General features: G+C 38.5%; 1 protein-coding gene across 1 annotated transcript in view; it reads left to right on the top strand.

Annotated features, from left to right (window-relative positions):
- Positions 1-12,956, top strand: part of LOC124544863 (nicastrin) — a 130,043-nt gene that overhangs the window by 94,694 nt on the left and 22,393 nt on the right. Inside the window, exons 8-9 of the mRNA XM_047123574.1 lie at positions 4,252-4,432; positions 11,193-11,414. Coding sequence (XP_046979530.1) covers positions 4,252-4,432; positions 11,193-11,414 — 403 coding nt within the window. The remainder of the gene's footprint in view (positions 1-4,251; positions 4,433-11,192; positions 11,415-12,956) is intronic.

Here is a 12,956-nt window from a genome sequence, read left to right as displayed (position 1 = left end):
GATGAGACGATTCCTCTTTTTTTTTTTAATTGTAAGCGGCGGTAGCGCGCACAAAAGCAAGCCATGCCGCGAGCGGCGACAATTCATAAACACTCACTATCAGAATGCGACAAACAATGCGTGACACAGTACAGTAATCCATTTTCAGCTTAGAGTGACGTAAACATCTATAACAAAGAGAACGGCACTTACCAGATCAAAAAAAAATAAGCAATCAATTCAAACCAGACGAAGCACGTGAAAAAGGAATGGTACCCATATAAATACAGACAGAGCACCTAACGCATAGCAATGGCTACATGGTAAAGCTTAACTGCTAAGCTTAAGACTTGAACCAAACTACTGTAGCTGTATAGTCAATCATTCGACCTAAATTGTGTCTCATATTAGAGTGGACAAACTTTGTTTCGATTTGGATCTGCGGCCTAAAACTCTTCTCTCCCTTGGAATTTCAAGTCTCAAATTTCAGGTGCGTCTTAGATTCGGGAAAATTTTTTTTCCTTGATTTCGAGTCTCATTTCTCAGGTGCGGCTTAGATTCGGGTAAATACGGTATCTGTGAGTGGCAGGTTTGCAAATCTCACGTGAATGAGTCTGTAGAGCATGACAGCGCCGTGCTGAAGGTCCTGTGTTCAATCCCCACTACTGACAATTTATTTTAACTGTTTACGTGAAACTTTTATATGGGCGAACATTTTCCTAACATGTAAAAGGACTTTTCAGAGTTCATAGTAATGTTCTTTTGGCAGTATGAATTTGCTTCGTTAGTTGAAAGCAGAAAACCTATAGAGTACATTTCTATAGATAGGTGTGGTGTTCTGTTGGATATGTGCAACAGAACAGACACCACTTGTGATGAAGCAGCTAGTTCATTTGTAGTTTCCAGAATAAACATAAACAATCAGAACAGTGAAGTAAAGAAACAATTGCATCGTGGATGTGGAAGTATGATTAGTCCCATATAACACTTTCATGCATAATACAGTAAAAATAATGTCATCATTGGGATATGAACCCAGGACCCTTGGTACGACAATCTCATGCTCTACCAACGTCCCCACGGAAGCTATACATATTAATCACAGTTATGCTCGGATGACAGCACATAGTACAAACTAAATTGGAGTTTGGTTGATACTGTTTCAACAATCAATGTTTGGTACAGATCTGAGCGTTGCACATCGGGAGGTTTGGTTGTCAGTGGAAAAATTTGAACATGAAGCTATAAAGCTGCCAGCCTCATGTTGTTAAGGGGAGTTTGCAGGGCCTATATGGGCAATGTTAAATTAGTATACTTCATGCACCTTTATCTCTGGAACCAATGAAGATAAGACTGTGAATTTTTACAGCTGACTTATCCATGTTATTTATGTCTACTAAACCAGAATTAACAGATGAGGTACAAAAGAAGGAGAGATATATATGTATTTTCAATTATGCTATTTTTTATCAGAAATAATTGTACACATAATGCCCTAGATGGCCTTCTATTCAAGTTATTTCTATGGTTGTGCTTCAGTAGGTACAATATATTGTAATGAAATAGGTGCCAAAGTTTCATATAGCTATCACAAGTAGGTTTTGATATAAAGGAACATTAAGCATAAAAAATGTCATTTTGAGAAAATCTCATTTAAAGTATAAAATGATAAAAATTGGCTTGTAATTATAAATTAAGTCTCAAAAACACCCACCAGCATAGTCAGCATCACCGTCTTTGCCAGCTTCCTTCTCCAAAAGCTTCTTTCTTCTGATTGATCTTGCTTCTTTGGGGGTGAACTGAGCTGCACAATGTGCCTTGGCGAGTCTCATCTTCTCCAATAACTTCAAGCCCTTTACAGTATGGTAGCCTGGAATGATGTTACGATGTTGTAGAACTCTTATTCTTCCCATATTTCCATCATTAAATGTTAATACAGCATCACTAACTCACCATTTTAGTGTATTGAGCCCTACAAAAACATTTTTAGGCACTCATGTCCAGATAATGTTATTGAATGATTCATTAGGATTCTGTGTTCGCCCATGTAAACACTTTCGGAGGTGGTCTGGGTGAGCTAGGTCCCTATTAATTGGTTTTATTGCTTCCATGACAGCTTCAGGAATAGAGTTCATGTGTTCAAAAGACACTCTTGTACTTCGGCCTTCCAGAATTTACACCACAATTCAGGTCCAGGTGGTCAGAGTGCACATGTCGGTTTTCTGTCGGTTGAAAGTTTGTGGAAGTGTGTGGCCCAGATTGCTTTTCTCATACTTTCTAAATCATTTCCATTATTCCTGATGGCCATTCCATAATACTTCTGGAGCTGATTTATTGTTTTATTAGTCAGACAACCTCTAAGTGGCTTGCCATCAGACAGTGTGGTGGTGCGAAAAGATTGTTTTAATTTTCTGAGACGTGTGCTCATCCTCTTTTGCACATGCACAGCACATTACAATTTCTTTATGACAATATTTTTATATGGATTTGCTTCAACAACACCCTTATTGCCTTAGAATCTCCATCCACAAGGAACTGGGTGTATCGTACACCCCTTTCCTGCAGTGATCTCCTAAACATTTTCATTACGGCATCAGCTACCGTTCCTCCACTAGTTCCTTCATAATTTTTCTGGCAGTTTTAATGTTCATTTTTTCCATTTTTGTCACAGGAGCTGTGGCAGTGTTTTTTAAGTGCCTCAAAATCAATTACTTTGCCTGTGTCTACACTTGTGATTGTGACAACTGAGTAGTTCAACATGTTACCCCACTTTTGCCATGTCCCATCAAACGCAACTGGTATATCAATGTTGCCTTCATTCACTTCAACAGCTTCATTTGTTGCAGCCTTCATTGACAGGGAAGCAACAGAGTCAACAGCGTCTCCTATAACTTCAGTATACCTCTGAATTTTTGTAGGTGGTGATGGTAGATTCATAACCGAACAGAAACACTGAGCTGCACTAAGACCTTTTTTGATAGCTCTCATGGCATAGAAAAGTCTTAAATTTACCTCAAAAAGATTATTCTTGCATTCATTCGACGTTACAAATGACTTTTTGCTGTCACAGCCAGTGCAAATAATTACTATTGTCGTAGTGAGTCCTATTCTTGCAGAAAAATCTTCTTCAATAATTACTTTTCTGACAAATATTACTGTACAATGTATCACACAACACCTGAATTAAAATGTTCACATCACACAAAGCATATCCCAGACCAGAAGTACTATTTTCTAAATTATCCTGCAGTAATCCTAGTTCCTCGAATTTTTTATGTAATTTAGCTTTACTTGCATTGGGTGAGGTCACATCTCCCTTGTTCTCTGGTGGCACATCAAGGTTATTTGATTTTATGCTGCTTGTGGGTTGCAACTCTTGAACAACACACAATTTTATACTTCCAGTGTATTGGTTTACACCAAACTTACGTTTCTTGAATAGGCTAGCACTTCTAGGCATGTTTATATTACGTCAAACTGCACCAGATTACACCGAAAGCCACTGTTTCACTCAAAACAAACAAACAAATGCCAAGCAGCTGCAAAATACAGTGTGACTAACGTTGAGTGCCATGTGTTTTCTGTCAGAGATTTAAATCACAGCCTACTATAAAATGTGGGTTCCGAGATATTCACATATAAACAGATGCGCATCCGAAATCTGGTGATCTTGCAGATACGCATGTAAGACTTCAAAATTAAAAATGAAATACTTCTAAACGTCACTCACAGATAATTTATGCACAGTTTTCTGCAGGAAAGAGTACATAATATTCTAGGGCATGTTTTGTAAAATGTGAAAATTTTCGAATTTTTGCCTGAAAACTCCTCTTAAGATGTCAGTTGCACATTCAGTGTCAACCATATTAATTGGTAACGTTTCTCTAAGTTTGTGAAGTTCCAACATGTAAGCAGCTTTCCAGCTTTCCCTAATGAGTTGAGTCCATCTCGTCATTGCTTCCCTTGCTACAAACTTGGGGGTGAGTAGCTGTAGAAGTGAAATGTGTTTTTTTTTTTTTTACATTATCTGGAAGACTAATAATGATTTCGTTCTCCATTGTATGCCTTTCAAACACTCAGTGGCTCAGCTGTATGGCGGGATTACTCTCACAGTGTCCACTGTTTGTTCCCCACCCAGTACTCTTCAGTAGCTTTTGACTGTTAGTGTTATTAAACTATATATTGTTTGGTGTATACTGAAAAAATTTAAATGCTGATTTCTGTGATCTGGAGATTAGGTTTTACAATTATCATTACATCTTCTGTTTCCAGGTACTATAACAGTATATTTGATGATGCATCGACACTCAACTACACATATTACAATGGCTCTGTTCCACCTGAGGATTCACTTGCATCATTTATAGCTAACTTCTCTACAGTTTTGGCACAGTCATTGTTCTACATGGCAACGAAAACAAAAAACACTAATGCATCTGTTGATGCAACTCTGGTGAGATTGGTTATTTTGCATTTTTGTAGTTGTATACAGGCACAGTTTTTATATGAATAGCATTTACTACATAATGTTAAATGCATTATCATTGTTGACTGTCTGGATTTTTTTACACACACACACACACACACACACACACACACACACACACACACACACAAAGTTATGCAATGAAGCAGCAGTAATTGTAATTTGCTTATAAAAATGTCTCTGCTATCTGGTACACTATTTTGTAAAACTGTACAATTAATCTTTTTTTCTTCTTCTGCAAGTCTAGTTCTCTACCTTTTGCACACTGTTTCATCACACAAAATTGCTTATATTTTCATATCATAAGTGGCTGTATCCGTCTTTTTTATTTCTAAGTGATATTTTTTAATTATCTAAAAGTAATTTTTAATTATCTGCATTTTTCTCTACATAATAGCAACCATAATGTGTGACTGTTCTAATTATGTTGTTGCTAATTATGATGATGATGACCATGATCATGATGACGGCAATGATGAGTATGTTACCTAACAAGAGCAACTTAAATCTTATCAGTTGTGCCACCACAGTATTGTTCACACCACAGAAAGAGAGAGATAAAGAGCAACAGTGCACATTCTGTTGGTCTTACAGGTAGAGTGCTGTGGTGCTCTATATCTAGCTACAGTTGTTGATTGGGACTCCTTGGATGCTATCACTTTGCTAGCATTTGTTCACGTTTTGTTGTTGTTATTGTTGTTGTTGTCCAGAGACTGGTTTGATCCAGCTCTCCGTGCTACTCTATCCTGTGCAAGCGTCTTCATCTCTGAGTACCTACGGCAACCTACATCCCTCTGAATCTGCTTAGTGTGTTCATCTCTTGGTGTCCCTCTATGACTTTTTCCCTCTGCGCTTTCCTCCAGTACTAAATTGGTGATCCCTTGATGCCTCAGAATGTGTCCAACCAAACGATCCCTTCTGCTAGTCAAGTTGTGCCACAAATTCCTCTTCTTCCCAATTCTATTCAGCACCACCTCATTAGTTATGTGATTACGCATCTAATCTTCAGCATTCTTCTGTAGCACCAAATTTCAAAAGCATCTATTCTCTTCTTGTGTAAACTATTATCGTCTATGTTTCACTTCCATACATGGCTACACTCCATGTAAGTACTTTTAGGATGGACTTCCTGACACTTCTATACTACTACTACTACTACTACGTGATCAGGCCCAGTGGACCGCTTGCATCTACGAGTTTCCTCCTCCACTGTATTCTGTCCATTGCTGCTATCCACCATCCGTTCACATCTATTGACACTTGGTTTAAATCTTCAGGGAGTCCATCCCTCCAACACTTCTTGGGTCTCCCTGGCGGTCTCTTTCCTGTAGGTGTGAAATCCAGGAGCTTCCGAGGCGATCTGTGATCCTCCATCCGGGCCACATGGCCGGCCCACTGCATTTGTTTGACTTTGACGGTTCCTGCTATGTTGGGCTGCTGGTATAGTTCCTCAAGCTCTTGGTTGTATCTGATCCTCCATTCCCCTGTATCTGCATCCAGAACCTGACCAAAGATCTTCTGAAGCACTTTCCTCTTATGGAGCTTATGGAAGTCCTGTTTCCAGATACTCCATGTCTCACAGCCATATAGAACAACAGGCTGGATCAGGGTTTTGTACAGTCGAATCTTTAACTATCTGGAGAGATATTTGGACCAAAGCAGTTGTGCTAGGCTGTGGTAAGATCGGTTTCCTGCTTGTATTCTGGCATTGATCTCTGCTTCACGTGATGAGTTCTCATTTAAAAGTGCACCTAGGTATTTGAATTCTTGCACTCTCTTATAGGAATGGTCCCCAACCTGCAGTGATTGTAGATGATCGGCAGTCTGACAATGACCACGCGTCATAACGAGGTACTCTGTCTTGGCTTCGTTTATGTTTAGCCCAAATTTGCTGGCAGCCTTCTTTAGTGCTTTGGTCATTTGCTCCAACTCCTCTTCCGACCTAGAGAGTAAACAGATGTCGTCTGCATAGGCTAAGTATGCCAGTCTCTTTCCTTCAATGTCAATCCCTTCGTTCTCTTGGAAGGTCTCGCGTACGATCTTCTCGAGGGCAAAGTTGAACAGGATAGGGGACAATCCATCTCCTTGCCTGAGTCCTGTCACAATTTCAAACTCCTCAGTTACGCTATTTCCCATCTTCACCGTTGCACGTGTTTTGTTCAGACAGATCTTTATCAGATTGATGAGTTTCTCTGCTATGCCAAACTCCCTTAAACAGTTGAGCAGGCTCTTGTGATGTATGCAATCATAGGCCTTCTTAAAATCAACGAATAAAATATGCAAATCTTTACCATATTCACCCAGTTTCTCAGTGAGCTGCCAGAGACTGAAGATGTGATCTACTGTTGACCGTCCTGGCTGGAAACCTCCCTGGTACCCCCCAATCACCGATTCTGCCACTGGCTGAATTCTATGTGTGAGGCAATTGGACAGGATCTTATAGCAGACGTTAAGCAGGACGATTCCTCGATAGTTGTCTCATTTCAGTTTGTCGCCCTTCTTATGTATTGGACAAATCAGAGCTGTTTTCCATTCTCCTCGTAGTTCTTCTTTGGTCCATATTGCCTGTATCAGCTGGTGTATTTTTTCTGCAAGTTTCTTTCCTCCTACCAGGATCATTTCAGCCTGTATTCCATCTTCACCTGGACTCTTATTCTGTTTAAGGTGTCTCGTTTCTATCTCATCCAGGGTAGGTGGGGGGTAGTCTGCATCGGCTGTAATTGGGTACTGGAATCAAACTGCAGTTCAGGTTCACCACAATGTAGCAGCTGTCGAAAGTACTCTTTCCATCTCTCAGCTATATCCCTATCGTTCATCAGGATCTTGTCACGGGAATCTTTGACAAAATTCTGCTTGGCCTGGTGACCTTTGCAGAGGTACTTCACCTTCAGAAACATTTCCCTAGTCTTTTGTCCTCTGAAGTCTGTTTCTGCTTCTATACTCAATGTTAACAAATTTCCCTTCTTCAGAAATGCTTTCCTTGCCATAGTCGGTCTACATTTTATATCCTCTCTACTTCTCCTTTCCAGACACTGCCCATTGCATTCAAGTACTCTTCCATATCCTTTGCCGTCTCTGATAGAATTATAATGTTGTCAGCAAACTTCGAACTTTTTCTCTCTTCTCCATGGATTTTAATTACTACTCTAAATTTTGCTTCTGTTTCCTGTACTGCTTGCTCAATATACAGTTTGAATAATGTCAGGGATAGGCTGCAACTATGTCTCACTCCCGTCTCAACCACTGCTTTCCTTTTGTGCCCCTAGACTCTTATAAACTGCCATCTGGTTTCTGTACAAATTGTAAATAGCCTTTCGATCCCTGTATTTTACCCCTGCCCCCTTCAGAATATGAGAGAGCGTATTCCAGTCAACATTGTTAAAGGCTTTCTGTAAGTCTACAAATTCTAGAAACATCGGTTTGTCTTTCCTTAACCTATCTTCTAAGATAAGTCATAGGGTCAGTATTGCCTCGTGTTCTCCAACATTTCTACAGAATCCAAACTGATCTTCCCCAAAGTTGGCTTCTACTATTTTTCCATTCATCTGCAAAGAATTCATGTTAGTATTTTGCAAGTGTGACATATTAAACTGATATTTTGGCAATTTTCACACCTGTCAAGATCTGCTTTCTTTGGGATTGGAACTATTATATTCTTTTTCGAGTCTGAGGGTATTTAGCCTGTCTCATACGTCTTGCTTACCAGATGGAAGAGTTTTGTCATGCCTGGCTCTCCCAAGATTATAAGTAGTTCTAAAAGAATGTTGTTTATCCCTGGGGCCTTGTTTCAACTTGGATGTTTCAGTACTCTGTCAAATACTTCATGCAGTATCATATTTCCCATTTTATCTTCATCTATGTCCTCTTCCATTTCTATAATATTACCCTCAAGTACATCACATTTCTATAGACCCTCTATGTACTCCTTCCACCTTTCTGCTTTTTCTTCTTTGCTTAGGACTGGTTTTCCATCAGAGCTCTTGATATTCATACAAGTGGTTCTCTTTTCACAAAACTTCTCTTAATTCTCCTGCAGGCAGTATCTGTCTTACCCGTAGTGATATACACTTCTACATCCTTCCATTTGTCCTCTAGCCATGCCTGCTTAGCTGTTTTGCATTTCCTGTCGATCTCATTTTTGAGATGTTTGTATTCCTTTCCACTGCTTCATTTACTGCATTTTTGTATTTTCTCTGTTCATCAATAAAATTCAGTATCTTTTCTGTTACCCAAGGATTTCCACTAGCCCTCGTTTCTACCTACTTGATCCTCTGCTGCTTTCACTGTTTCATTTACTATTCACGTTGTAGGATGTATTAATATGCATTTTGTCTAAAAATAGTTCGTACTAATCTCAATGTATATTGAAATGATTAAGATACTTCAGTCGTCAGATTCTGGGGAACTGAGAGCATCAAGTGAGAATGAATGTGTGTGTGTGTGTGTGTGTGTGTGTGTGTGTGTGTGTGTGTGTGTGTGTGTGTAACTCTTCAGTCAAAAGGCAAACATATCGTTGGAATTTTAAATATCAGAACATTGCCAAAAGTTGGCAAATTAAAACAGCTAATGGATATACCAGAAAAACTCAAATTCTAGCACTATAATCTGCAGTGTGGCACAGCATCTGTGACGTAGGCAAAGATTACCTATTGAGTGCTCAGTTTCACATTTTTCTGTGAAATAATTTCAGCCCTTTCAATCATATCAGCAAATAAGGTATCTGCATTAATCAAATGTTTTGCATTCATGATGTCCTGCAGCCTGCACAAATTTGATGAATAGCGTATGTGTGTATGTGTGTGTGTGTGTGTGTGTGTGTGTGTGTGTGTGTGTGTGTTTTTGTGTACACACTCATCTACACATACATACGTACCCACAACACTCGCTGCAACAGTAACACAGTTTCCTGTCAAATCACTGAAGTTAAGTGCTGTCAGGCTTGGCTAGCTTGTGGATGGCTGCCTGTCCGGGTCTGTCGAGCGCTGTTGGCGAGTGGCCTGCACTCAGCCCTTGTGAGATGAGTTGAGGAGCTACTCAATGGAGAAGTAGTGGCCCCAGTCGTGAAAGCTGAGAACATTTGGGAGAGCAGTATGCTGACCACGTGCCTCTCCACATCCGCATCCAGCCTTGTGAAGCAAAGTTTCAGTCCAGCAAATCCAAACTGAAAACAGCTAGAACACCAAAGTCCAATCATGAAGTTCTAAAACCAAACTCTACATTTTCCATGAAAACACTTCATGTAAGTGGAATCATTTCAAAAACTGAAAATGCTATGCATATTGAAATACTTGCACACTGCCAAGAAAGGAAAAGATAGGTATTGGAATGACACCTGAGTTAAAGCAGTAGATTGTAGCCTCAAAATGTGGTGACTATGACATTCTTACAAATCAGAAAATGATAAGTTCCTCAAAATTAAAAAACAAATGTCAAAAATCAATTATGTGGAAGAATGTAAATAGCAGCACACTAGAAACTACTACCAGAAATTTAGAAAACTTCACAGTTGTCAATTCTCAGTTTATGCCTCAGGCTTATATGCTTATTTTCAGAACGCTGGAAACATACAATAAAGAAAACTAAGAGCCTTTTGCAGGCTATTTTCAAACTTACTAAATTGTAGAAGTCCCAGAAATCAATTCACGTTGTTAACCCACTCAAATACAGACTCGGCAGCCCTGACACTGAAAGAAATCAAACAAATAATTTGCAATGTGGAAAATAATAATGCACAGGGAGAGACTAAATAATTGCTGAAAAGTTGAAAAAGTGGCAGCAAACTTACTCAGATTCATCAAGAGATATTTCAGGACGTCTGTCTTAGTGAGAAAAACCCCAAAGAATGTAAGCTTGCATTAATCTATCCACTTCATAAGAAAGGAGATCAAACTTGTATAAAAAAAAAAAAAAATTAGAGATGAATTTCCTGATATAAGTCTGCTGTAAAATCTGCTCTAAAGCTGGGCTTAACAGGTAGAAAACAAAAGCATACTTAATTGGAGATTATTGGGAAAGGTTTAATAAAACCTTAAAACACCCTCCAAATTTGCAAAACTAAATTTACATTTCACAAACTTCACAGTAAATCACTTAAAAGTTTTACTTTCTGGAGGTCATAGTGTACTGAGAACATTCTTTTCATGTCTGTGCTAGGCTGGGAACTCTTAGAACAACTCTCATACAGTACATGTAAATATATCTTCATTTTCCTCCACTAGCATATATTTGAGATGTTGCATCATGAACAGATGTCTGTGTAACTTTATGGAATTACATCCCCCGTATTGTTTAGTCATGTTTTATACATCGGTTGCAGGTGCTTCTTCTTGTGTAGCTGAGAAGGAAATGTTGATAGTTACAATTTTGTTATTGTGAGAAATAGTTCATTCCTTGCACCATTAAAGCCAAACAGGGCGATGCAGTTTTTAATAGATTGGGTCCAGATTTGGGAAAACTGATTCAAATACACGTCTGACTAGCCAGATTTTGGTTGTCTAGAGGTTTCCTAAATCACTTAATGGTTAATCTTCTAGAAGATAAATTCTAGTCTTCGTAGCTTAGTTTTTCCTTCTTTACTGCTTAGGTAAGCCACATTCAGACATTGAAGCATCATGCTCTTTGTGAAATGAGATCTCAGTATAATCAACATTGTGTAAATTATGTTTTTACTTGTTGATCTTTCCCACTTTTTGTTGCATTACAAAACTATTTTTCTAATTTTTTTCAGGTGGATGAGTTGCTCCATTGCTATCTAGAGAGTATGAACTGCTCAATCTTCAATGCTGCAACATTCCAGAGCAGATTTGAAGATAAGCCACCTACATTTTACATAGGTGTCAATGCTTATCCAAGTGTAATGGCACAGCTGACAGGGCAGACATTGGCATACCTGACGGGGCAGGTCACGAACAAAACCAAGGAGCAGTGTGTCGCTGATCCTCAGAGCCAGGTTTGTACTTAAACCTTTAGAGCGTATTCTCAATTTAAAGTCTATGTTGAACACGTGAAGAGCAAACTGTTATAGATGACACTCGTTAAGATATTAAAAATAATTTGGTTCCATTTTATCTCATTTGTTCCAAACTATAACTTTAAATTTCAAGCATATTAAGATCTCATTATGGAGAATTGAATCTGTTTATTCCCCTGTTTATTATGTTTTGTGTCCAATCAGCAGCATTTATTGTTTTCCACTAATTGCGATAGATTTCAAAGCCATAAGACCTATTCTTCAGGCACATAATGTGTTGATGGAGTTGTTATGCGCCCATGAATAGTGTGTTATGTAACCATAAAGTAATGTTAGTTTTTTATTATGCATAGTAAGAAATTTATCTGCCAATGTTTTCATCTTTTCCATCACTGTGGAAGCAACGAAAGCACATAAAGTTTGGTAGTTTTATATTGCTGGCATTTAAGAGCCTAGCAATATGTGGAAAATGTATGCTAAAATGTATGGGAACTTCACAATGTCTTCATCCTTGTCTTTAAACTGTTACTGGATGTAGACAATCCACATGGCAGTTCTGTCTTTATGCTTTTTATTTGTAAAAGGTCAGCAAGCTAAGCCTGTGACTAACTTCTAAAATCTCTAAACAGTGAGAGCATTCTTACATACTCCTGTCTGCCATGTACTTTAACATCTTGAAGTGTAGTAACCTGCCTGTATCAGTATGGTTTGTCACATGAGTGAGTATTAACATTTTGATTCTCTTATGACATTCAAAATTTCTAACCTTTTCCAATTCACAGTATTTCACCTTTGTATACCCAGAAGCCTTTGCCAACTGTGTTGATAAACACCCTGTATGGGACATTAAATGTCATATTTTATATTGCTGTTTTTGTTGTTGTGGTCTTTAGTCTGAAGACTGGTTTGATGCATCCCTCCATGATTCTCTATCTGCACAAGCCTCTTAGATCTCGAAATAACTACTGCAACCTACATCTACTTCAACCTCCTTACTGCATTTGTCTCTTGGTCTTTCTACAATTTTTATTCCCAACACACTCCTCCAGTATCAAATTGATAATTCATGTCTCAGAATGTGTTCTATCAACTGATCCCATCTTTTGGTCAGCTTGTGCCACAAATTTCTTTCCTCCTCATTTCTGTTCAGGATCTCCTTAGTTATGTGAGCTGCACTTTTAATTCTCAGCATTGTTCTGTATCATCACATTTCAAAAGCTTCTATTCTCTTCTTGTTTGAACTGTATATCGTCAACACTCCACTTTCATATTAGGCTACATTCCAGACAAATATCTTTAAAAAAAATCTTAACACTTAAATTTATATTCAGTGTTAACAAATTTCTCTTCTTCACATCTACATCTATATGGCTGCTCAGTAAATCTCACTTGAGTGCCTGGCAGAGGCTTCATCTAACCACCTTCACAATAATTCTCTGTTATTCAACTCTCGAACAGTGTGCTGAAAAAATGAACATGTATATCTTTCCATGTGAGTTCTGATTTCCCTTGTTTTATTAT

The sequence above is a fragment of the Schistocerca americana genome, chromosome 8 (genome assembly GCF_021461395.2).
Source record: "Schistocerca americana isolate TAMUIC-IGC-003095 chromosome 8, iqSchAmer2.1, whole genome shotgun sequence".
In the NCBI taxonomy this organism is placed as follows: domain Eukaryota; kingdom Metazoa; phylum Arthropoda; class Insecta; order Orthoptera; family Acrididae; genus Schistocerca; species Schistocerca americana.
This window is presented reverse-complemented; position numbering and strand designations above follow the sequence as displayed.